This window comes from Nanorana parkeri, unplaced genomic scaffold (genome assembly GCF_000935625.1).
Source record: "Nanorana parkeri isolate BGI_ZX_2015 unplaced genomic scaffold, ASM93562v1 scaffold765, whole genome shotgun sequence".
Classification (NCBI taxonomy): domain Eukaryota; kingdom Metazoa; phylum Chordata; class Amphibia; order Anura; family Dicroglossidae; genus Nanorana; species Nanorana parkeri.
In genome coordinates, this window is record NW_017307033.1 from 537,106 (window position 1) to 562,971 (window position 25,866).

Consider the following 25,866-nt stretch of genomic DNA (forward strand, 5'->3'; position numbering starts at 1 on the left):
ACCACAACGTTATATTGGGTTTTAATTAACAAGTGTTCAGCCATCAGATTAGAGCTGCAGCTAATGATTATTTTCAAAATCGATTAGTTAGCCGATTATTAAGTTCGATTAATCGGTTAATCGGATAAAAAATAAAATACATTTTAAAATATGGCTCCAGTGAAGGGACTTCTAGTTTGTATTGAGATTGCTGTCCATCACGGGAGCAAGTTTGGAGCGGTGGAAGTAAAAAATAAAAAAAAAGTGTGGTGGACAATATAGTGAAATGAAAAGTGTAAAATTATACAGCAATGAATGCAGAATGGCACCAGCTATAGAGGACTCCAAATCCCAGCAATAGTACATTATAGCTGGCGGTATTCTGCATTGCGCTGTATAATGTATTATTGCTGGGTTTTGTAGTCCTCTATAGCTAGTGATATTCGGCATTGCACCACTGTATAATGTACTATTGCTGGGATTTGTTGTACTCCTCTATAGCTGGTGGTATTCCGCATTGCGCTGTATAATGTATTATTCCTTGATTTGTAGTCCTCTATAAAGCGCAATGCAGAATACCACCAGCTATATAGGAGTACAACAAATCCCAGCAATACATTATACATACAGTGTATAATGTATTGCTGGGATTTGTATTCCCATGTATAATATACAGCACAATGTACCATCAGCTATAGAGGAATACAAATCCCAGCAATACATTGTAGAGCACCATGTGTGGGTGGGAGTGCAGGCTTACCTGAGCAGTCTTCCAGCAACTTGTTTCTGAGATCGGGCCTGTCTATCGGCGGCTGTCATCCGCCCACATCTGCTCCTCTGGCAGCGGCGAGCGTGAGTTGGGGAGGAGGCGTGGCGCGCAGCGTGTGTGGAGCCGTGAACAAAGCCAACCAATCAGAAGCCGATTAATCGATGATTGAAAAAGTTGACAACTTTTTCAATAATCGATTATAATCGATTATGTCGATTAGTTGTTGCAGCCCTACATCAGATACACGCCTCCCCAACTCTGAGCTTTGTGATTTTAGTTAATTTATTTTTATTAGCACATTTTGTGCATTTAGTGCTGTACATAAGGAATAATTTTACACATTTTCAGTAAGCTTTCTGTAAGATAATGCCATAGTTGTGCTACATTGTAATACATTTTGCTTTCACTGCAGAGAAAACGCCAGCTTTGTAAATTGCACATATGGACCCTTTTGCCTTGTTACTACTCTAGACTAGTAGTACACTAGTTCTGCAGTGCTGCTTGTCTGTTGCTGTAAAATACTTTTCTTCAATCCAACAGAAAGGGCACCTTGTCAAGAATGCTGCATGAATTATTTGTAACCCATAATTATAAACCTGATACATTTAGTGCTGCAGCTATGTAATTTCTAACTATCAAACAAGCAGTGCATAATTATTTGTTTGGTCCTTAAGCTTTGTGCACTCAGATTTCTGAATTACTGAATAGAACATCTTGTAGTCAAAGCTTCTGAATGTAATTTATTTGTTTTTCTTATCCCTACAATGTCCTTTTGGTGTGTACAATTGTCTTAATGTTGCAAAACAAACAAAATACATGTAACATGCATTAAAATCTCCACACACAGCCCAGGTATGTGTTTTGTGGGCTTTGGAAACTAGTCGCTGTTTATGCTGACCATTAAATAAAGTGTTAAATTACCAAGAGATCCCTTAGGGATGCAGTGCTGGTGGGGCATACCGAATCTTCTAGCTCAGCAGGCTGCTTGTTCACAGGAAGATCTGGAACAGATCAGTGTATACTGTACATACAGTGACTGCAGGTTTAGTATAATGGGTGGAGGGGATTGTATAATTCAAGGCAGCACTTAATTTTGTAAGTCATCTGTGCTTTTCTTCTGCAGGTCCGTACGTTTGGAAGTCCTTCCCAGTGGCTTCATGTTGACAATCTTGGATTTCCTTTGCCACAAAGTGGTTCTTTCATGTCCTTTTGCTTAGCAAACTTTCCGGCTCCTGGATCTGGTTGTAATTTCTTGAAGAATCCTCTTGGCCTGACATGAGCTCCCAGATTCATCCAGGTATGCTTTTTTGTCTGTTGTCATGTTACATTGACGAATTTGGAACTGAGGTGGATGTTTATACTTTATATGAATGCAACAGTCGCCAAGTTCATCTAGGAAAGTTTTAATATAACATACAGAACTGTTTCCTGTTTTTCAAATGATGATTCTTTTGACTAGCTTATGAATAAATCAAGACTCCTCTGGCATGTCATTTGGTCAAAAAATAAACTTTGTGTCTGAAGTGCAGCCCTAGTTAGAGTAATTGAACAGATGGCTGGAATATGCTGAGCATCTATTGAGTATTTGTATTGTTAGTGGCTAAGTGTGGGTTTTTTTTTCCTCCTCTATTCTTATCTCACTTGGTTCTGGTTATAGTTTTTACTACCCTATTTCTGGATGAATCTCAGTTAAAATATTAACTGAGATTCATTGTGGCTAGCCATTAATCCTGCCATAATAAACCTAAATTGCAATGGTTGCCCTCTGACAGTTTCCCACCTCGGGCATTCTGTTGTGGATAGTAAATCCATCTGGTGTTGAAAGGGTTTAATGAGGGGGTGTGAGCAATTTAGAAAGAGGTCAGCGTTTTTAAAAGCTTTAGCTAGTATTTTCAGATGGGGAGTGGATCCCATAGTGCATTTAATGGCTGACATGTGATAATGCCGCTTCTAGCTTCTGTTCACTGCTTGCTTGGTGCCTTTTGATCCTGAGAGCGGTGAAACAAGATCTATTTATAGATGGCTGTGGACTAGCTGTACTGTGTTTATATCTGTCCTCATACAGATTTGTTATATCCCTCCCCTTATGCTAACTGGCAGCTTGCGAGAGGCCTCCTGTACAATGCAGATCTCATGTTATTTTATAGAAGCTTCATACAGTCACAGTTCTAATGAATGTGATATGTGATAATGGTCTTCATTCTAGCCATTAGTTCTGGCTACATTTATTTTTATATACATGCTAGTGTACATTCTGAGAAGCTAGCTTTGTTGCGGTTTGTGAAATCTTGTTTAGGCGTTATGTGTTTTTATCGCTTTGTGTCATGTGTAGAATTTAATAAATATATTGGGGGGAATTTATCAAAAGCAGGCAGAATCTGGAGCACTTGTCCATGGCAACCAATCAGCATGTCACTTCAGTTTCATCAGGTAACCCCTCTTCTCTTCTCTCCCCTCTCTCTCTCCCCCACCCCCCTCCCACCAACTAATCGATAAGAGTTGCCAACTGTTCTCATCGATTTAGTCGATTTAGTTGCTGCAGCCTTACAGGATTCCTAAGCTGCAGCAATAATGCAAATCGTACCAGAAGCTTTAAATTGAATCTGTTATCAAATGGCTGTCTAAATAAATCTGATCTGTTCTTTTTAATCGCTCTAGTAGTACAACCTTATGGCTTTTTGTTTATTCACTTGTATTTTCTCCCTGTCGGAGCACAATTATAAAGGCTAAACCTAGACAAGAGATAGGACAGCCTTACAACAGGCACTCCGAAATGGTCATACAACAAAAGCGATGTCAGGAGTACATAGCTAAAAGTTTTAAGTGAACCCGTTTACTCTCCTTCAGCAGCCCAGAAGGTGTCCTTTTATCAACCCTGAGCTTAAGGAGAAGACAGTCAGCCTTTGTAGGGTTCTTAAAGCTTGACACTGGAGTGACGTTTCTCTTTTGACAGGAAAGTAGTACAAGTGAATAAACGATGAAATATGTAAAATTCGTGCTTATGGATTAGGATATATATGTATATATCTCTATCTCTATATCTGTGTATTTCTAAATAAAGTTGCTGCGCTAGGGACACTGGGGTCAAAATGTATGTAAATGAGTGTGCAGCGCTCAGGGTCACCAATAAGTGAACCAAAAGTATCAAATACTTGTTATTAATAAAAGTGCTTATCTTTAGTGCATAATCTGCTACCATATCCTGGTGGTAGCCAGTGAGATATTAAATACAAAATTTCACTTCGTGCAAAAGTGCAAAAAAACTTATTATACAAAAATTATAAGAAAATACCTTGTTGCAATCAAATATAAACGTGCATCAAATCAATCCAAAGGGTCATATATGCAAGTGAAAAATCATAAAGTGAGTCCAAACTGTTATTTAATCCAACAGTATTGAAATGTGTAGCCCCACCTCTGGGCGGGGCTACACATCTCAATACCACGCACAACAAGGAAGTACAGGACATCTTCACGCTGCCTGTGAGCGGCCAATCTTTTTGCTTTTAAACTGTAAGTTACTATATTTTTTTAAATAAATGTTTGTCGACTACACCATGAGGAGTTTCCCTTTTTATTCTCGTTAAATATCGATCTATGGGACTCTGATGAGACGCTTGCTGGGACGTATCGGCTTCTCATCCTTTTATTGCCTACAAGCGATAATGGTTTGGTGAGTGCGCACCCCAGAGGGGAATTTGGCGTGAACACATGGTGTGGGAGAAAGATTGCAAAGCACCTGTTTGAAGTTTTTTTCATCAATATATTATATACAATTGGATTAAATAACAGTTTGGACTCTATGATTTTTCACTTGCATATATGACCCTTTGGATTGATTTGATGCACGTTTTATATTTGATTGCAAAAAGGTATTTTCTTATAATTTTTGTATACGTTTTTTTGCACGAAGTGAAATTTTGTATTTAATATATCACTGGCTACAACCAGGATATGGTAGCAGATTATGCACTAAAGATTATAAGCACTTTTATTGTGTGTTAACACGTATTTGATCGTTTTGGTTCACTTATTGGTGACCCTGAGCGCTGCACACTCATTTACATACAAGTGAATAAACGCATGCCCCCCTATACCCGAGAAGTAAGGTGGAACCCATTTCGGACTGGTTTTATGTTATTTTTTTTTTTTCTCTTCAGGCCTCGTTCCTAGGGAATTCCTAATTCCTCACAACTTTATTAAATAAGTAAAATTACTTTGCATACTGCGTGTAGGTGACGGGTTCACGTAAACATTTGTCAATGAAGTCTTCACTTTTGTGGCTTTGGAGTAATCATTTCATATGAAATGTTAATTTACATTTACTTTTATGGTAATCTGAATTGCCTGGTTTGCTTTATTGGAAGACTTTCTTAGACATGTTATAAGAACATCAATTCAAACCTTAAAAAGCCACTCAAGATATACTTGTACTATGCACCCATCACTTTTCTCTGTCGTGCTTGTTCTAGGAATTGATCGTAGGCTGTTAATTATGTTTCTTTTGCCACCTGACTCTCAGGAATTCTAGGAATAAAAGGACCTTGTTGAGAGATGCTTTTAATTTCACCCCTTCACTTGTACTTTTCCTCATTGTGGCAGCAACATCCGTAGAGCTAATCGGCTTTCTTGATGAGCTGATGCCACTTGCTCGAGGCAGTGCGCTACTCTTCTACTTTTTGGTTGGATTTGGAGGGAAATTGTCTTGTGAATTGCTTCATTAGAATGTGTACAGAAGGGGTAGACAAATGAACATGGAATTCAGGAGCCATGGAATACAGATCACTGTATTGTTGAGGAAGGTAAGGAAAATTGTACCAAAGGACCCATGAACCCACTGTGGTAGATATCCTCCCTAGGTGCAGAGAGTTATTTCTTGTGATGGCTATTATATTTTGACAGCCGGCACCCATGGCTGTCAGAATGCTCCTACGGTGACTGCAGCTGATTGGCTTAAGTCACTGTTTAGCCAACAATTTTCCACCTGGCTTTACTTTTTTTTGAGCCGCTAATGCCAACAAGACCACTCACAGATCACATTTTGACTGATTCAGCAGGAAACTGTGACATTCGATCTCTGTCCAACCAGCTTAAAAGCCATCTCATAGAGGCACCACCCTTTTTGTCCTTTTTGTCCTAGACTGATCCTGTGCTGAGTAGGATCAGAACACGGATGTCACAAATGGATCGATACGACCTCATGTAATCATTATGGGTGTCTGGATGTAAATGGACATGTGTCCACCTAATATCTACTCACATTTGGCTTGGACTGCAAAAGCGGACCTGGATCAGAGCTTTTTGTGTATGGTCCGATGAACCGAAGCTGACCTGGAAATACCTAATATAGGCAGATGCACATCTGCTTGCACCCAGCCACCAATAAGGATGTATTGTAGTCCATTTTTTGATTCATGAACTTACGGGCAAAAACAGAATGGAAGGGGCCTAAGTGTATGTGTACACAGTCCTCCAGCCAAAACAATCTGGTATTATTCTGACTCCTTGTCTTATAAATAAATAGTAACAAGTATCAATGTCGTATTATTTTATTTTTTATGTCTACCAATCAGATCTAGTGTATCTTTATGGTTACTCTGCTACTTTGTAATGTCCTCTAACCGAGTGATCTGGGGTGAGACATTGGAGCTGACCTGGAAGTGTAGCAGGTGCAGACGCCCACTCCACTGTTGTGCTGTGGCCTAATACTAGATTCTGAGCATGGATAACATACGCAGACGCTGGCTCCAGCTGGATATTTTTGGAGCCTCCACTTGCGTTCCAGACTTTGTGGGAAGTTTTCATGGTTAGAATTGCAGCTGGGGTTTTTCCCACAAGTTGTGTCAGGGTTTTTCTTTCGTATCAAAACAAGCATGTTCTATTTTCAACATTAGCAAGGTTTCAAGAAGTTACATAACATAAAAAATGTAAATGCTTCAGTTTAACATTTTCAAATGCTGGTTATACTGCATGCTCAATCACCTGCAGTGTATTTCTATTATAGGTCTACCTGAAGGGCTCCTATATTTTTATAAAATGTCATATATTAACCTTTGTATATCCCTTTCGCTTGCCCTCTTTGTAGTACACAAGGAAAAAAGGCGGACTGGTTAGTTTGTGGCAATGTATCCCTTTGACACTTTGATAAATAAGACTTGGATATTTTTCTTTAGATTGTTGCCTTGTCAGGGAAAGAAAAAAAAGTCCGTACATATTTCCAATACATGCACATTTTTCCATGTTTTAGACACTAAATTTGCAGCAAGTACAGAAAAATACCTTTTTGATACGCCAGAAATCCAGTGTGCTTTAAACTTCCTGGATAACTGATGTGTTGCGTAACACATCAGTTATCCACTTTGTCACGGTTTACACCATACATTGTTGCAGCTGGTTATAATTTTTTGTCACTAAGTTTCTCCCAGCGCAACCATTTGTGGTTTACATTTGCTTTAAACTTCCTGTTTGGCCTGACCAACACTGTGAGGGGAATTGATCAAAACTAGAGCAGACAGAATCTGGAGCAGTTGACCATAGTAACCAACCAGCTACTAGCTTTCATTTTCAAAGTTTAACGCCACAAACTGAAGATTAGAAGCTGATTGGTTGTCATGGGAAAGTGCTCCAGATTTGATAAATTTCCCCCAGTGTCTTTTCTGCAGCGAGATGCCAGCCAACCTCGTCAGTCCTGACTGCTGGATTACATAATTCCACCTATCTGCAATCCTTTTCTACCCTACTCCACATGCATACATTAATAATTTTTTCTGCAAAATAGTGCAGCTGCCCTAAAGTGACATCAAAGTCCCTCCAGCGCCGCTGCCTGTCCCTCATCCAGTGCAGACTACTGTCTCTTCCTGTCCCACGGAGTCTGCCAGGTTTGCACACTCACGGCTGCGTGCATTGACTTACACAGAAGCTCTTCTCCTCTCCCTGCCGGTGATCTCCACTGTGCATGCGCCCAGAGACATCCTCCTGCATGGCCGCTCGAGAAGCTGAATTCCTCAGTCGAGAGCGAGTGGTGGAGCCGGGTAAGTTTGTTTCACTTATTTAGTAGCTTTCTTTTTTTTTTTCTTTTATGATTTTGCATATCTCTACTGCTTCCTAGCAGAGGATATATGTAACAAAATTTGAGACTTTAAAGTGACCTTAAACCCTCAGATTTTTTAACATAAAACAATACTGTAATGTGCGCCTTACTGTAATCCATGGTTGTTTCCCTTCTCTTTGATGCTCTTCCTTTTAAAACTGTATCTGTTCTCATGCTTGGAGAGAACTTCCCTTTTCAGCAGACTGCCTTGTCAGACACGGTGTCTGTGTATCTGTTTGATCACTTTAACTCCCAAGAGTTTACCCACACTCTGCGTGTAGGAAAAGGGCTCTAGGAAGATGTAGTTCTTGTGGAAGGGGATGCATAAGTCAATAGAAACTAAACTTCCAGCAGTTGTTCCTGCAAGAATTTTACAAGTCTGGTGCCACATGGAGTAATAAAAGCTGATTCTCACTACATAAACAAGGTAAATGGGAACAAATGCTGGGACATGCTCCAGAGGGGAGAGGGAGTTTTTTGGGCAAATTGGGTTATGTGTGGACATGCAATGTAAAGTAGAATAAAATGGAAAAAATATGAATGAAATATTGTGTTCAAAATAGTGCTAAAGTTCTTTTTACTCCCTTCCATTCTTCAGTGCGGTCCTGTTCCTTGAGTCATCATCATTCTTCCCATTTTCTGTGAGCCCAGCCTGTTGACATAGCCCCCTGGGGTCGAGTCATCACACATCATGGGCTCACAGTACTCTAGGACTGATCGTCACTCACATGTCATTGCCGCATGTGATATAGGACCACCCCCCTCCACTGAGAAAGAATAGGAAGGACCCATCACGTCAATAGACATGACTTTAAAATGTATACTTCACATTAATCATAGGGGCTCAAGGCTATATTTATAAATTACATTATTATTATTTGATAATCCTTTGTTGCTACAAATAATAAAATACTTCTGCTCCTGAGCTTCCTCATTTATGCTAAAGCCTAGGAAGCTTAGATCACATGCCTTGTGGCCACCATGAACAACATTGTACGTGTTTAACAACATTAAATATTACATGAAGTCTATGTTTAATAAAACAGAGCCTGTTTTGTAGACATGCAGTGTAATAAGAGGATCTATAAAATAAAACACTGGGGGGGAATCTATTATAACTGGAGCAGACGGAATCTGGAACAGCTGTGCATAGTAACCAATCGGCTTTTAGCTTCAGTTTAAAATTAAAAAAAAAATGAAAAATAGAACCTGATTGGTTGCCATGCAGAGCTGCTCCAGTCTTAGTAAAGTCCCTTCTGTGAATGCCTGATATGCCGGACGTAGAGGCTGCATATGTAATAAGGAAAAATGGTTCTGCTCAAGTGCATACATAATATACGATACAACTGTTTCTACCACTGAACTGTTTGTAGGCATGCTTTGCAGACTTGGCTAAAGTTCCGCAGCTAATTCCACAAGGCAGTCTTACTACACCGGGGTCCACTGTCTCCTAAGATGAGGTAGATATATCAGATATACGTTTTTGTAACCATTTAGTTAAGAGAACTATGGGGGTAACCTTTTTTTTATCCCATAGTTCTCTTTAGGGTCACGGGAGGACATATACTAACCTCCCATGACCCAAAGTTCAGAGTATAGCGGGCTATGGCTTTGACAGTCACCGCTCTGTGCAGGGAGATGATCAGGAAGTGAGCAAGCAACGGTATGTGTTCGCTCACTTCCCGATCTATAGAGTTGACGTGTGACAGTTTAATTCTCCCACTTTGGCTCTAACTATGAGGATGAGTGTAAATCACTCACTCCTTAGTTCTCTAAGTTTTATTTGGTTGCAGGTGTTCTAGAACATTACACGGTTGTCATGTTATCTGATCCCAACTTAAGCTGCAGCAGATTGGTTTTATTTATTTTTATTATGAAAAGGACAAGTATACCTTTGGTACAATAGTCCTTTATCAATTCCCCCACCACCCTGAGTGCAGCCCACCAGCTCAAATGCCTTCCGTCACAAACCGCCATCTTGGCTGTGTGGCACTGCCTGGCACCATGATGCCTGCCTACTAAAAAAAAATTCCCCCACTTAGTGCGAATGCGTGACAGAACCCTTTTCAAAGTAAGCATTACTTTGCTGGACTACTGGAGGCCTCTATGCGTTCAGCTTACCCATAGGAATGGATGTGGTTGTGACATGCATTTGCACTGCGAGACCTGGTGGGGATGTTTTTTGCTGCAAAGGGTGTGTGGCACTGGAAAGATAAGTATGTAAGCTGCTCTCAGGGGAGTGGGGATAATTGATAAAAGCACAGTTAATCCAAATGTACAGTTGTCCTTTTACTTCTGTTTAACTATAGTTTGCCCTAGTTAACGTCTTCTGTCCATTTTTTTTACTTTTCATAGTTTTATCCCTTTCATTTTTTTAACTGTTGAGATAAAAATATTAAGTAACTAAATAAAAAAAAAAAAAGCTATAACAAACACCATAATATCCTATACAATACTGGTATATGCATAGCTTTGATATGAGTAGGAATCAATAGGCACACGATTTGAAATGTTCAAATTGCTTTGGACCATAAGCTGCAAAAAGATATTTTATGTATAGCTAGAAGAAGAATAAAAGAAAAAAAAAGGCCTAAATGGCCACAATTTTTGAAATGGGAAATATTGAGGACTGCACAGTAAAGGGGCACAGCCTCAAACTCCGTTTTTATAAACCTTGAAAAATTGAATGAGAACCAGAAGAGACTATCCAGCGGTGTGCCTTTTAAGTCCTGCAGATAATGTCTGTTTGGGAGACTGGAATGTTTTAAGTGTGATTTTTGGATGACAATTAGCCCTATGAAGTAATGTCACTTGGACACACCTAGATCTGTCTCCTAGGTGAAATGCAAAATATTCCAAGACTTCCTATGCTGCTAATAAAAGCCTTTCCTAGTGTTAGCAGTGTTAGAAATGTTATTAACTCCTGTCTATCCAAAATAATTGTGCCCTGTACACCTCTACATGCAACGAGCATATGCATCGCTGGTGGGTGGTGCACACAGCATCTGGATCTCAGGCTTTCTTTGCGCTAGAATCACACATCGTCTTTACCGTTGCTGAATATATCTCATTTGATGCACAGCAAGTGCTTTTGACCACTAGTATGGTCTCAAATGAAACCTGTACTGAGAGAAATATGCAGGCTGCTTTTGCTGACCACCTTCTGAAAATATACTTGCCTGGATGTCTTTGTCTTTGACTTTGATACTTGAATTCTCCGACCTGGATGGAGCCTGCAGCCAGTGAAAGAACTCAAGGCAATTGAAAAATGAACCCTTGCAGGGGGGCTACCACCGCACTACAAGGGTTAACCGCTCATTTTGATCTAGTGGCTAAAATAAAGACAATACATTCACCTGATCCTCTCTCCTGCTTGGCTGCTAGACCTGTCCCCACAGTCTCTTCTCCCCTAGGCTCCATCTCTCAAAGGACCGTGACATCACATCTAATGCAACTGCATTAGCCGTTAGGATGCCGAAGGTCATTACACTGTCGGAGTGGAGGGGGAGAGAGGTTAGCAGTCACTGCTGCAGTACTGAGGGTCAGGTGAGTGGATCTTCTTTATTTTAGCCTCTAGACCAAAACAAGCTATTGGGAAGACAAATCAGCAGCACCTGGAAGCCATTCAGGTAAATGTGGTAGCTAGCTGGCAACTTTAAAGTGACCCTGTCACCTAAAGGTCCATTTGTACTACAATATCGCTCTGTAAAACAACCGACTCTATACTTATCTGTCTGGGGGCCCAGAGGTGGTGCGGGTAAGCGTCACAATCTCCCCTCCTCCAGTCACAGAACTCCTTTCATTTTGTTAAAGGCACACTCTGGGCGAATTTATGATTCACACACCACACTGGGTGTGCATATGATCATTAAAAAGCTGGGTATTAATGTGCAAGAGGGCTGCTGCAAAATATAAAAACCTTACCTTGCAGCATGCTGCCTCCCGCACATAACACCCATCTTCCGGGCACTGAAGAGTGGGAGAGATGTGACTCAAACAGTACATCACTTCATATTCATCACCTGCCCCTCCTCACTATTGTACACTCACAAAATATCTTCTAGCTACAAGAATAGACAAAAGACAATCTGTGATTGGGCGGAGTGGAGGGGGCAGGTATGTGACATCATCTCTCCTTCTCCTATCACGGAAGCTCTTGTGTTCTTTGAAAAAATACAAGACATATTGTGAATGGACGATGGTGAGGAGGAGCGGGTAATGCGCCTGGAGTAATGTACTGCTCAAGCTCCCTCCCCACGGTGCCTGGAAGTTTAGTCTTCTGGAAGTTTGATTTTCCCTTGAGTGTGGCTTTAAAGGAATGCAAGGCCTTCTCTTTTTTTTTTTTTTTTTAAATAAGAGTTTTTTTTTTTTTTGGTTTTCAATACAAAAAGTACAAAAATACATACAAGCATAGATACATAGGGCAGGCACGTCCGACCATCCACATATTACCTTCATACGCAATAACTTCCAATATGGCACATACCTAGTTGGAATAGGTATGTCTATGCTCTTTCGGCTTAATATTCAATTCGTATGTACCGTGAGACACCGGGGCATCGGCACGTTGTAAGAAGCATGTGCCTTGTTTACACTACTGTGCATTTCCCATATAAGGCATGGAGTGAGATGATACGGCCGTGTCATCTCCCCTCGGACCAGAGAGCGTAAGGCATAGGCAAGTGAGGGGGAAAGTATGCACACAACACAAGACCGGGGTAGAAGAGACATGAAGAGTAGACACTAAGGGAGACACATAGGGGGAAAGGGAGGCTCCAGCGAATCCAGCAAACTAGATAGGTCCGCAGTGACAATAGATAGACGCCTTAGCGACGGTGCACCAGTCTCCCCCAACACAGGCGGTCCACTCCCATTACAAGGCCAAAAATGCCGCTGTGCCCATATATAGAATCCAAGAGGTCCATAACACTGCACATTGAGCCTGACGCTCATGTAATGAAGCAGTCAGTTCCTCAAAGCGCATGATCAAACACAGCATGGCGATCCATTCCTGCACGGTCGGTACGACCACCGTGTTCCAATGGGGGGGGGGGGAATAACATTCCGTGCCGCAGCCAGACAAGGCCTTCTCTTAATGGAGGACGGGGTACAGCGAGCGACCCACTATGATCAATGTACTACAGCCGGAACTGGAAATCTCAGCCATGTTTGATGCCAACAGAAGACAGAGGAGAGTGAGAGATTCAATGTATGCTGTGCCAGCCAGAGATGTGACATACTTCAGTAGTCATTTATATTTACTGTGCAAATATACCAAAATTGTTATTGGCCCAAGTCCAACTTTAACACACACATCACTATCTTTATTTTATTGTGACTATCATTTTTAAATCTTTTAGGACTAAACTCAAAATTACTGTCACTTTTTTTGGGAACAAAATAAAAGGGCACTTGTGTGCATACAAATTTGGCAGCGACTTTTGTTGAGTTTTCCTTTTTAATGGTGCAGGCGTCAGTGCTGTATTCATCATCCTGGCTTCATTACCTAGCGAGTCTCCACCCCACAATGACTTTATAGGATTCAACTTCAAATATAAATGTTCCCAGAATGCAAGCTTTTCCAGTGTAGTAATGAAGCCAGGATCAGCCTACACCTTTTTAAAAATGCTCAGTAATGATGGCTCCACGATGGCACAACTAGGAAATCATTCTGGACTTGTGCATAAGAAGATCAGTTAAGTTGTACGGGACATTTGACATCCCCATGGATTCATAAACGAAGACATTTGGCAATGGGTTATATTTGGGAATCTGAACAGCTCATCCATAAAATAAAAAATTGAGTTTTGTTTTTGTACACTTTATGACTAGATACCAGTCTGTGCAGATGCATGATTGTTTTGTTATGCCCAGTACTGGGGGAATGAATAATTTACTGTTAAATCAGTGTGCTTTGTATATTTTTGTTGGAAAGGTCACTCTGTTATGTACACAACACGTGGAGCAAACAATCGCATTCCATTCGATTTCCCTGTTAATTGTGGTTTGTATGATAACTGCAGATTCTTGTTGGTTGAGATGTGCAGTGGTGCCAATAACTGACTCTGTATGCAGAGCAAATTCATTCTTTTTTCTTCCGTGTACCATTCAGTAGGGGGAAGCTTAATAGCAGCACAATCCTCCCTCCTCCACTCTGTATCTGCGTTGTTCTTTGCATACTGTAGGTGCTAAGCGTGATAAGATGTCATTATGATGTCACAGCCTCATGAGCAGCGTGGGATGAGCTAATTCACAACGTTTATATTAATAGTTCTCCCTCCTCCATCTCGCTCTCTTCACACTCACTTGCGTCAAATCCCTCCTTCCCCTTCCCTTTCAAGTGTCAGCAGGTATTTTACTCCTCACCAGCACAATACCTTATAAAAACAGCTTAATGTTTCTGAAATCACACCAGGTGTTTCTTTGTGCCCCATGAACTGAATAAAATACAGGCTTGCATTGATGTTTGGGTAGAATGGAGGGGTGTGTTTGAAAGGTTTAAGTGTTATATTTTGGTATGTTTTTACCCTTTTCATGGTTTTGCGTGCTTACATATTTGGTGGCTCCTTTAGCTCAAAACACAAGAATCTCCCTGCTTATTTATTCATACTGGTCAATTTGTTGCTTTGACACTTTTATTTCTCATCGGGTGAAGAAAATATGGTATAATCATATATTTGTGACTTTTTCATTTTCTCTTTTCAATGAAACACAATCACTCGGAGGCTGAATTCATATTATTCGGTTGTAGCAGTGTGCAGATGCCATTTCATTCTGAACGGAACCCAGACACCCAAAAGTGCATGTGCATTTTGGTGGGTTAGGCATGCCATTCAAATGAGAGCCAATTTATACCAGTGGTGGTTATGCTTCTGCTGTTGTGCGTTGCGTAGGAACAGTGTGATACGTTGTTACAACGCATCATAGCGTTTACTTTTTAGTAGTTTGGTCAAAATTAACAAAAATTCCTTAAGGCTAGTTCACAGCCAGTGCAGAGCAGTTACAGAACGCATCAAAATGCATCCCAATGGTGTTTTGGGCTCTAGTTCACACCAGAATGTTCAGTTCCAGAGCATGTGGAAAAACTGCAGAATGCCATATTTTTTTCTGCTCTGGAATGCACCAAAACGCATTCAAATGCATAAAAAATGCATGCAAATGACCTAAAACGCACTGAAAGCCCATTTTAGTTTTTTTATAAAAAGACCCGAAACGCAGCAAAACGCACTGCGTGTGCAGAAACTCCTGCAGATTTGGTGTGAACAAGCCCTTGCAAACATGCTCAATTTGAATGCAACCCACGCCAGTGCACATATATGGCGGGAACAGGGGCACATAGCGAATGTGGTGTTTTTGTTATGTACCCTTGCTTTTGAGCCTGTTTTGATCAATGCACGTAAACGCAGCTCAACACACCTGGTGGGAATTACTCCCAATGTCTTAAGGCCCCATTAACACTGAATCCGTTAGCATCCATTTTTCAACAGATGACAATGCAAGGTAACCCAAAAAAATGTATGGGTGTAATAGGGACCAGTTCACACCACTGCGATCCGTTGCATTGCAGTGCGATTGAAAGAAAGTTGAGCTTGCTCTAATTTTTGCGGCACAGCATAACGCAACGCATGAAAAACAGATGTCAACAGAACGGAAGTAAAAAAAACAAAAAACTACTTAGACTTTTGTCCACTCAGGATATGTTAAATAAAATAAAGATTAGAAGAAAAAAACAAAACACAACAGAAGTCAGAGGTTGAAATTGCAAGTCAACGAAGATCTATTGACTTACTTTTTTGGGTTAATTTTGGTTTGCACGGGCCCTTAAGAGGAACTTTACCCTCATCTTAAAATTACGACAGTCACCTTCAGAAATGTTTAGTAATGATAATCTACATACCGTATTTGCCGGCGTATAAGGCGACTGGGCGTATAAGACGACCCCCTAATTTTTCTGTTAAAACAGGTTTTGGGCTATACTCATCGTATAAGACGAGTATAGCCCAAAATAATTTTTAAATACACCCACTAACCTCCATGGCGGTATTCCCGAGTTTGGCTTAATTTTCAGTACCATAAGCGGTAACCCCGAGTCACACTCGGGATTACAGTCTCTTACCTTGTCCACGATCCCCGCTGTGTCCTCCGTCTTCCGTCCCTTGCGAGCGTCGCAGGGGGGCGGAACCGGCGGGAATTTCAAAAGTAAAAACAAATATAGAACAAAAAAAATTAAATAATAACCAGACTGCCAGGGAGGCTAATCTGTCAGCCCGCTGGATGTGCGGTAATACTGTATGTACAGTAGCTTCGGCTACATACAGTATACCGCGATGAGCCAATCACGGCAGGCTTTGTATTCATTCATAGAATACATTGCTCGCCTTGATTGGCTCAGCGCGGTATACTGTATGTAGCCGAAGCTACTGTACATACAGTATTACCGCACATCCAGCGTTTACCCATTGTATACCCGGTGTATAAGACGACCCCTGATTTTCGGGGGATGTTTTTAAGTCTAAAAACTCGTCTTATACGCCGGCAAATACGGTACTTCTAGATAATTACCGGCTTTGTATTCTTTGCGTACCTATTTTTTATTCTCCATTCTTCTCACAATGGCCATTTTTACTGAGGGCAGATTAATATATCTCCCTTTACTTCCTGGAACTCTGACACACCATCTCAAGGGAAAAATGCCTTTCCCTGAGATCTCGCAAGATTATGCAATTTTTAGAGATGAGATTTCCCAGCAATGCACTGTGAAGTAACTTTCCCCAGGATGCATCACTTAGGCAAAGGCAACCTCGCTAATGCCCAAGAAGATGGAAAAACAGTAATTTTAAGTAAAATAAAAATGTTTGTTTAATCAGTGTAACATGATTTCATATCAGCATGCAGAGCTGAATGCTGATGTGATTTCCCCCCACTTTAAAGGCATGTTCACGCCATCTTCAGACCGGTTCTGGATGCATTTCCACATACACGTTTTTGATGCATTATGGTGGGGGTTTTTTAAACATTGGTTTTGCTTGGGTTTAAGTGCATTCTGATGCATTTATATGCGTGTTTGCATGTTCCAGTGTGGGGAAAAAGCATGCTGCTGTACTTTTTAAAAGCTTTGCAACTGAAAGCAATGGTGTGAACTAGCCTTTGGAACTAGAAAGCAATGAATGCAGATAAAACTAATATACATTATCCAGCAAAGTATTTTCTTAAAATTTTTGCCCAAGCACATAGTCATCCTGTTTCCAAACAACTCCAACTCTCTCAGCTCAGCTTCCCTGAACTTCCAGTACAAGATCACAAGTGACAGCAGTCTCCTGCAGCTTCCCATCTACTAGCTTGGAGAAAGGGGGAAACAGAAGAGGGGGGGCGGGGGAGAGAGAGAGAGACTTGCCTCGCAATGTCTGTGTATTTGTGTATGTATTCTGGAATCTTGCTGCATTCCTTACTGGGTATTCCTGCTCGAAATGACCGCGAATGGTCCCGCCAATACTGGATCTTGTTAAAGATGCCACCAGGAAGCCTGGAGGCAGGTCATCACCCGGCTTCCTGATTGCCTGGGAAGCAAGCCACATGTTTCCCCTATATTCAGGTATTGGGGAAGGTATTGGAACATTTGGATGAGTACTCACCAAATACTCCTATTGGCACCTATATTGATACTATTATCGGTGCATCCCTATGTACAGCACTTGGAGAAGTTATTGTATTTTATGATTTGCTGATGTACCTGTTTTTATGTTGTAGCTGCACTAGCATAATCTGCAATCGCAGCTTCGGGTTCTGGAAAAACTGAGGAGGCGGGGCCTCATTCATAGTACTGCTTGCATGGTTCATAGACAAACGCATACGCTTCTGTGCTGAATATTAATATAGAAATAAGAGGATGACGTAAATAGGATGTCAATGGTTGCCCTGTTATCCTAATGATGTTCTTTCTTTTCATGACTTTGTTTCTCCTGCTTTAAAATATGTATTTAGGGTATTAAGTATGTCAAACTCCTAAAAATGTGTGAAGCTTTAATTATTTTCATTTGCACATTGGTGGCTGCGTAAAACTAATGTTTCAGCTTTCATTTTGGTGCTTTGTGAAAAGTTTCACATTATCCCTAAGTGAATACAGTTGTATACTCTGGATTTACCTTCTCAAGGGGGTAATAAGCTCTAGCCAGCACCTTGGTGAAGACAAGCTAGAGCAGTGCCTTCTGTTGATGCTTAATACTCAGTTAAAAACCCCTGCTTGGTTCGCAGGCCTCCAGTAGCTGCTTGAAGAGAATTCCTCCCTCCTGATTAATTTCAGGCATGCAGTGTGGAGTAGCTCTTGCGTCAATAGATCGTCATCAACCGCTGGCTGTCTGGATGAAATATAAACACAGAGCCAGACTTCAACCCAGTTGAATGTAGGCCAGAGGTTGTTGAGAGCTTTAAAGCTGCAGAATCGGAGGATCATTTTGCCCAAACTTCCCACCTCCATATATATTTGGTCGTCTTTTTATTTTTTTTTTTTTTTTTTTCTTTTTTTAGTGAAAAGTTACAGTTCCTTGAAACTCCTTTTTTTTTTTCTTGCTGGCAATTTTTCCCCTCCTATTCAGGATTGTGAAATCGACTGTGTAGTGTTTATTTCCAGTTATTTCTAATACTCCTTTTTGCTTTGCTGTTTGCCAAACTATTTTATTTAGCTCAAGGATTACATTCTTGCTCTATTGCCAGGGCCGGTCACTCCTGGCTTCCTGAGTGTCCGGTTTGATGTACTGCTATACAGAGTGGCCTTTTGGCCGCCGCTCACTTTGATCTGACAGTACTCACGAAATTAATATTTCTGTGAATGAGCCAATGTCTCTTGCTCATTTTAAAAAGAAAAAAAAAAAGTCATGACTTCGAACCCTAAAAGAGCACATTTGTCACTGGTTTGTTTCTTTTACTAGTTCTTCTTGGCAGTTCCATTACTTGCTGCACAGTGTAGGCAAGTGTGGTATAATCTGCTCTTGTGTTTCATGGTCTCCCATGGTAACAGCTTGCATTGGAAAGTGTATTTTGCAGGAAATGACCAGAGGAAATCTGCTTGATAACTTGAATCAGTAACCAGTTTACAACAGGCAGTAATTACGTATTTAACTCCATTTGGAATTTGTTATCGTCCGTTTTCGTTACTTTTCGGCCAATGACCAGATGTATCCCTGGATCTTTTCTGGATGTGGTCCAGCAAGTTCTTGGAGTGTGTCAGTGTTTATTAGAAGTTTGGAGGCCGCTCAGTGGGTGTGCTTGCAGCATGCTTTCTGCAGCTCAGTATTGACACACACACACACACACACACACACACACACACACACACACACACACACCTACCTTAGCTCGCGGTATACTGAGACGCTGCAGGGACCCGACACTTTTCTCTGGATACACCCAGCTGCGGGATTAACAGCTGTCTCTGCCTATCCAGAGGGAGAGCCAGCTGTGCCCGCCCCCTCCCCCGTCTGTTCCACCAGTCAGAGCTGGAGGGGGGGGAATCCCTGCAGACTGCCGTGAGTGACAGTTACGGCTCTCTGCAGGGATAGATCAAGAAGTGAGCGAGCAACGGTATGTGTTCGCTTACTTCCCGATCTTTTGAGCCAGCCTGTGACAGTTTCATTGTCACAGGTCGGCTCAGATTATAATTCTCCTTTTAAGCCTGTGACGCACTACATGCGAAGCCGTGCAGAGCAAAGCTGTCAGGCATGGAGCTTCGCATGCAGTGTGTGAGCTGAGCGTGGCCAGATGAAGGACTGCATCGTCAGCCAATTGGCTCGCTCGTAATAACCGAATGGCCTTCGCATCTTAACGGGTGGGTTTATACGCGCATGCCGATTGGTTGAAATTTTTAATCTCAGCACACTCAGCTATGCGCGCTGTAGCAAGCTGACGTGCTGGAGACAAAATTACATGACACACTACACGTGAAGGCAGCGTGCCACCGCTCCGCGCTGCTTCGCGTGCAGTGGGTCCCAGCCTGAGGGCCCAGTCACACCATAAAGAGTGCGTTCGGACTCTGTAACGCACTAGAACGAAACCCGGCCAGCTCACTGTGTTTTGGGGCGGAAGGGGGTGTGGCTGCGCATTGAAGTCAATGGCACCGCAGCCATGCGCCCCATCCACAGTGCGATCGCCGTCACCCGAATGCGTGACATCAGTGCCTGTGTTCGGGTCCAGTGGGATCTGCAAAAAAGTAGTGCATGCAGCATTTTGGCAGATCGCACTGGACCAGAACGCAGGCACTGATGTGCCACGCATTCGGGTGACGGCTATCGCACTGTGGGTGGGGGGCATGACTTCAATGCACTGCCACGCCCCCTCCCGCCCCAAAACAAAGTGAGCCGGCCGGGTTGTGTTCCAGTGCGTTCCAGAGGCTGAACGCACTGGAACGCACTCCTTATGTTGTGACTGGGCCCTTAAGGATGTAGGTGGGGTAGTTTGCGGGTGGGGGGAGATATTGGGGGGGTTAGGAACATATCGCCTCGCCCTTCCTACGGCCCTGCACACACACACACACTGCCAAAAGTATTGTGACGCCTGCCTTTACACGCACATGAACTTTAATGTCTCTTTTGGGAAGGCGTCCACACAAGGTTAAGGAGTGTGTCTATGGGAATGTTTGACCATTCTTCCAGAAGTGGATTTGTGCGGTCAGGTACTGATGTTGGGGGAGAATGCCTGGCTCGCAGTCTCCGCTCTAATTCATCCCAAAGGTGTTCTATCGGGTTGAGGTCAGGACTCTGTGCAGGCCAGTCAAGTTCCTTCACCCCAAACTCACTCATCCATGTCTCTTATGTATCTTGCTTTGTGCACTGGTGCGCAGTCATGTTGGAACAGGAAGGGGCCATCCCCAAACTGTACACACAAAGTTGGGAGCATTGAATTAAGCCCAACCCCACACTATAATCCCCCCTCCACCAAACTTTACACTTGGCACAATGCAGTCAGGCAAGTACCGTTCTCCTGGCAACCGCCAAACCCAGACACGTCTATCAGATTGCCAGACAGAGAAGCGTGATTGGTCACTCCAGAGAACACATCTCCATTTCTCTAGAGAGTCCAGTGGCTGCATGCTTTACTCCATGAAGCTCTCTACGCACTGTTGTTGTGCCAATCTGAAGGCCACACAAAGTTTGGAGGTCTGTAGCTATTGACTCTGCAGACAGTTGGCGACTTCTGCGGACTGTGCGCTTCAGCATACGCTGACACCACTCTGTCATTTTACGTGGCCTACCACTTCGTGGCTAAGTTGCTGTTCCCAGTTGCTTCCACTTTGTTATAATACCACTAACAGTTGACCGCAGAATATTTAGTAGCACGGAAATTTCACTGAACTCAATTCAATGATTTGGAGGGGTGTCCCAACACTTTTGGAAATGGTGTGTGTGTGTGTGTGTGTGTGTGTGTGTGTGTGTGTGTGTTTGTTTTTTTTTTTACCCCAAAAAAGCTTATGCCGGAAAGTCACTGTTCTTCAGAGATCTAAAGTGTGTGTACTATATATAATAGGCAGCTAATCCTGAAGTCTACCAAGCTAGAGAGAGTTTGGGTAGAAGGCAATCAATGTTTCTACTGTTAGAATTATACGACCAGTGTCCAGTACTGATGTTTGAGACGGCAAGTTTGGCACTCCTCCTCCTTGTTGTGTTATTAGGATTTACAGTATATGTGAGCTGTGGCCTAATGCTAGTTTAAAGGGGAACTATTGGGAGAGTAAAATGTACTCTTCCCAATACTTTGATCACCATAGCTAGATAACTGAGCGATCACAATCTGTTGATCGCTCAGCTCACAGCTTCTCCCTACAGAGGGTAATGACTGTCGGTCACCGATCGCCGCAGGAATTTGCCCCTGCACTCTCTCTGTTCCTCCGGCGCTTATTGGATGGAAATAATGGGAGGGGGTGGGCACAGCTGGCTCTAGAGAGGCAGAGCCAGCTGTCAATCAGGCAGTGGGATTTATCCAACAATATTGTTGGGATCTTTACCAGCTGCATTGCGGCTCTTGTGTCTTGTGTCACAGAAGGACATTAGTAAATGTACTTCTGTAACCCAAAACAGAATATTAGCTAAAACATTTTTTGGCATTTGTGCTCTTCTTCAAATCATTACCAAGCACTCTGTAATGCTTACTATTTTGTTAGTATTTTTACTTGTGCAGTCATGTATTTTTTTAGTTTTTTTAATTTTGGAAGGTCTTTTATATCTGCGCAAAGTGTAGCTAAAATCTGAAATGGCTGAGATACTTTCAGTGCAAGGGCCATCACTCAATGGAAAAATACAAAGATCAGTCAGCAGGCAGAACTTCTGTAAATGTGTGTGGGTGTTTTTAAGCTAAGTGCTGAACGCAGCGCAATGCAAATGAATAAGGCTTAGGCCGCTTGCATTGCTTTGCTGTTGGCAGGTAAAAACATTGAATTCAGTTATATATATTCTTGAAAGCAGACCCTTTAGTCTTTCTAAAATACAGCTCTTTTTCACATATCCCTTGCTTACCTAACCTGACATGGGCTGTTAAACATTTCCGTATATTCAGCAACAGAGCTCCAGGTTTGCTCTAACTGCGGTTCCTAGAACTCCACTCTGGCAGCGATTACATGGCTGCCAGGGTCGGGCAGAAAGGTAGGCATAAAGTGGTGACCGTCTTGGACAAATCAGGGAGTGCAAAAAGGGCAGGATCTGCAGCTTAAATTTCTAGTCAACAGCACCTGAAATCTGCCTCGCCGGGCTACTACAGAGTGGTGCTGACTGGGCTAGACAAGTACCCAAGCCATTAGCAGTGGTAGGGGAATAATTGTTCATGGTTTCAAAAATAAGTCTACTAATTTTACATAGAAGTAACAGAAATTCCTGATTCTGACTTTTCATACGGGGTATGTGTGTGGTGTCACCTCTTTGAACCAATTTGAACCAATTTGGTCTTTCCTACCTTACAAAAAACTTGCTTTAGAGGAGGGGGGACAACAAGGATGATGCTGAGCAATGCTTACAGCCTGTTTGTGGATGTGCACCTCTGTTGTAGTGCGCCAGTGCATCTCTGGGCTATGTTGATGAATATAAGAGCTACTTACCTGTTGTTTACGGGGTACAAACAACAATAACTCTATTTTGACATTCTTCTGCTCCTTAATTGTTGAATCACGGGTTGGGGTGTGTCCTGTCAAGTCTGTATTTCTTTAGGGCTTGTTCACACTGAAAGCGGTGCGTTCCAGAGCGATTCCGTTCCACCGCAAACGCAAAAAATAAAGCAAGCTCTATTTTTTTGCGTTTGCAGTGGAACATAACGCAGGCAAAGTTTTGCCATGCGTCCGATCGCATGGTGCGGTGTTTGTGTGTGTGAGAGAAAGCGGTGCCATTTGATTTCAATGCATCCCTCTCGCCCCAGAACACCGTTTTTAACCTGGGCATGTTGGGTATCCATTTACTATTTGTAGCCTCATCTTTTTATATTTTACACAAAAAAAAATGGTTTTACATAAGTGTTTGGGGCATTAAAAAAGTGCATTTTTCACAAAGTTTTGGGTTGATAATAAGTTGCGCTAATGTTGTGCAACATACAAATTTGCAACTGCCACCATTTTATTCTACAGGGTTTTGGCTTTCAGAAAATATATGTTTGTGGGTTTGAAGTAATTTTCAGGCCTAAAATTTGAATTATAACATGTAAACAAAAAATGATAAAAAGCCTTTGTCCTTAAGGGGTTAAAGTAGAATTAAATTACCAAATCTTTTTTCAATGGCAAATCCAGATCAAAAAAAGACACATGGCCCAGCAAAGTATTTCTTTACTTTTGTGCCCAATCACTTAGTCAGCATGTGCATGTTCTAATGCACAATGTGAGAAGCACAGAAGTTTTGTGCGTTGAGCCTAGAGCTGGAAGTTAAATGATGCAAGGCATGTCAGACATTGCTGGAAGCATTAGAGACCTTTATAGTGAAGTCATAAAAACTTAAATATCGATTTTCTCAGAAATTATGTGAGATTTTTGCAATATTTTTGTCATTTGCTAGAACATATAAGAATGCAAGTACAAGAAAACTTGTTTATCCTGGAAATCAGCTTTAATGTGGCTGCAGTGCTAGCTGCTACTTAATGATATCTGGGTCTTATCAGGCTGCAGAATCTCCAGTTTGAAAACATACGTGGGCACCAGTATGCAGGAAGTGTAAAGATTACCACTACAGAAGCTGTGAAAATGAGCAGCATGTAATTAGCTTTCAATCCTACCACCAGTTCAGCTGCATATCTAGAAAACAACCTCTTTTCTGCTTGCATTGTCTACACCAGGGCTCAAAATTTCCACTCGCCCACTTGCATTTGGCGAGTGAAAATGTATTGGGGGGCCTCTGTACTGTTACATTACTGACCTCTCTACCGATGTCACACTATGAAACTTGGGCACTGTTTATTTTGCCACCCAGAGCCCTTGGTCAGGTGAATACAAGGCAGTTAAATGTATTAGGCCTTTCACCCCTGGGCGTGAAAGAGGCTGGGTGGTGGTAAAAATGTTGTAGGCAAACTATCTTGCTTTTTCTGTGTAGAGATCCTTATAGCCATGCTTGTATAAGTGTATTCTTAAAGAAAAATAAGAATGATCACCTGTATGGCCCTTCTCTTCAAGGTGTGATAGCTTGTGATAATAGGAGCATATAAGGCAGAGGTAGCCAAACTCCGGCCCTCCAGCTGTGGTGAAACTACTACTAATCCTATGATGCATCTCTCTCCGGGAGTCATGTCTGTGGCTGTGAGAATCTTGCAATGCCTCATGGGATTTGTAGTTCCACCACAGCTGGAGGGCCGGAGTTTGGCTACCCCTGATATAAGGCATCCCTGGGGCGTAGCAAATGCTTGCTATTGCACAGACATTTCCCAGGTAACATTGCATGATGCTTTATCCATTGGGTTAGTTAAGACTAATCAGGATAGGTCCTAGTGCCACACTGTCCACTGGCCTCCAGTGTGATAGAAGTATGTCTGGATCAAGCAGGATAGCCATCTGCTTAACAATAGATTGTAATTGCAGTTGTGTCCCTTTTTGGTATATGCTAATCTGATCCCCCCTCCCCATAGAAACATACATGGTGGACCAGTCAAGGCAAGCTGTAGTGTTTATATGGCCTGTTTTTTGTTTTTCAAGATGGTTGCATTGTGTATGCAAAACAAAACTAGTTGTGTGGGTAGCTTTAGCTGTGCTGTGGGTTCGAATGTTTTGATTGTGAAGATGTGCATTGACACATGGAATGTGATGGTGTCGGGCTCCAGACCAGTGGTGGTAATCTTTCTTGATGCCAGGAGCCTCAAGTGCAGCCCCTGACCTTATTAAAGGGTTGTACATAATGATTAGTGAATGCAATTCTACAAAAGACTATTAGAGCCTGCAGATATGCTACAGGAGATGGTCAAAGACATAAGATACGTTACAGATCATTGTTAAGGTGCCCATACACTTTACAACCCTCGCAAGACTTTTGTCTTGCGAGGGTTGTAAAGTACTTAGTACGTTTTTTTATCTGCCCATCTTGGACAGGCAGATCGTACTTGCGATGATTGCGAGGGCGGCAAACGGGCAGTGTGCGCGTGCGCCCACCGGCCCGTTCGGCAGTTGTCGAACAAGCAGACCACTAACTCGCCGAGAATCGTACGATTCCCGGCGGGTTTTCCAGCCTGCTTGTTCGACGGAAGACGTGCGACCGTACAGTAGAAACGGTCGCATGCCTTTCATACACTGTACGATCGCGGGATTTCCAGCGATTCTCGTACGAGAATCGTGCAGTGTACGGGCATTAGACTTTGCCATAGACTTTGTGGGGGACTGGCAACATGCTTAAGAAGTTAATCAGACTGGAGACACATTACATAAGATTGCTGGAGATCACTGCTATCACAGCAGTTTTACAAATCAATGCTTCCACATTTGTGCCCCCTTAAAAATTACTTGTGCTTTAGTCAATATTTCTGTGGGCAAGATTCTTTATAAGGGCCAGTTCACACCTGATGCAGTTGTGATGCATTCTGTTCAGTT

General features: G+C 42.2%; 1 protein-coding gene across 1 annotated transcript in view; it reads left to right on the forward strand.

Annotated features, from left to right (window-relative positions):
• Positions 1-1,877: 1,877 nt before the first annotated feature.
• Positions 1,878-25,866, forward strand: part of HDAC4 (histone deacetylase 4) — a 126,954-nt gene continuing 102,965 nt past the window's right edge. Inside the window, exon 1 of the mRNA XM_018564627.1 lies at positions 1,878-2,045. Within this exon, the coding sequence (XP_018420129.1) occupies positions 2,024-2,045 (22 nt within the window). The 5' untranslated portion in view covers positions 1,878-2,023. The remainder of the gene's footprint in view (positions 2,046-25,866) is intronic.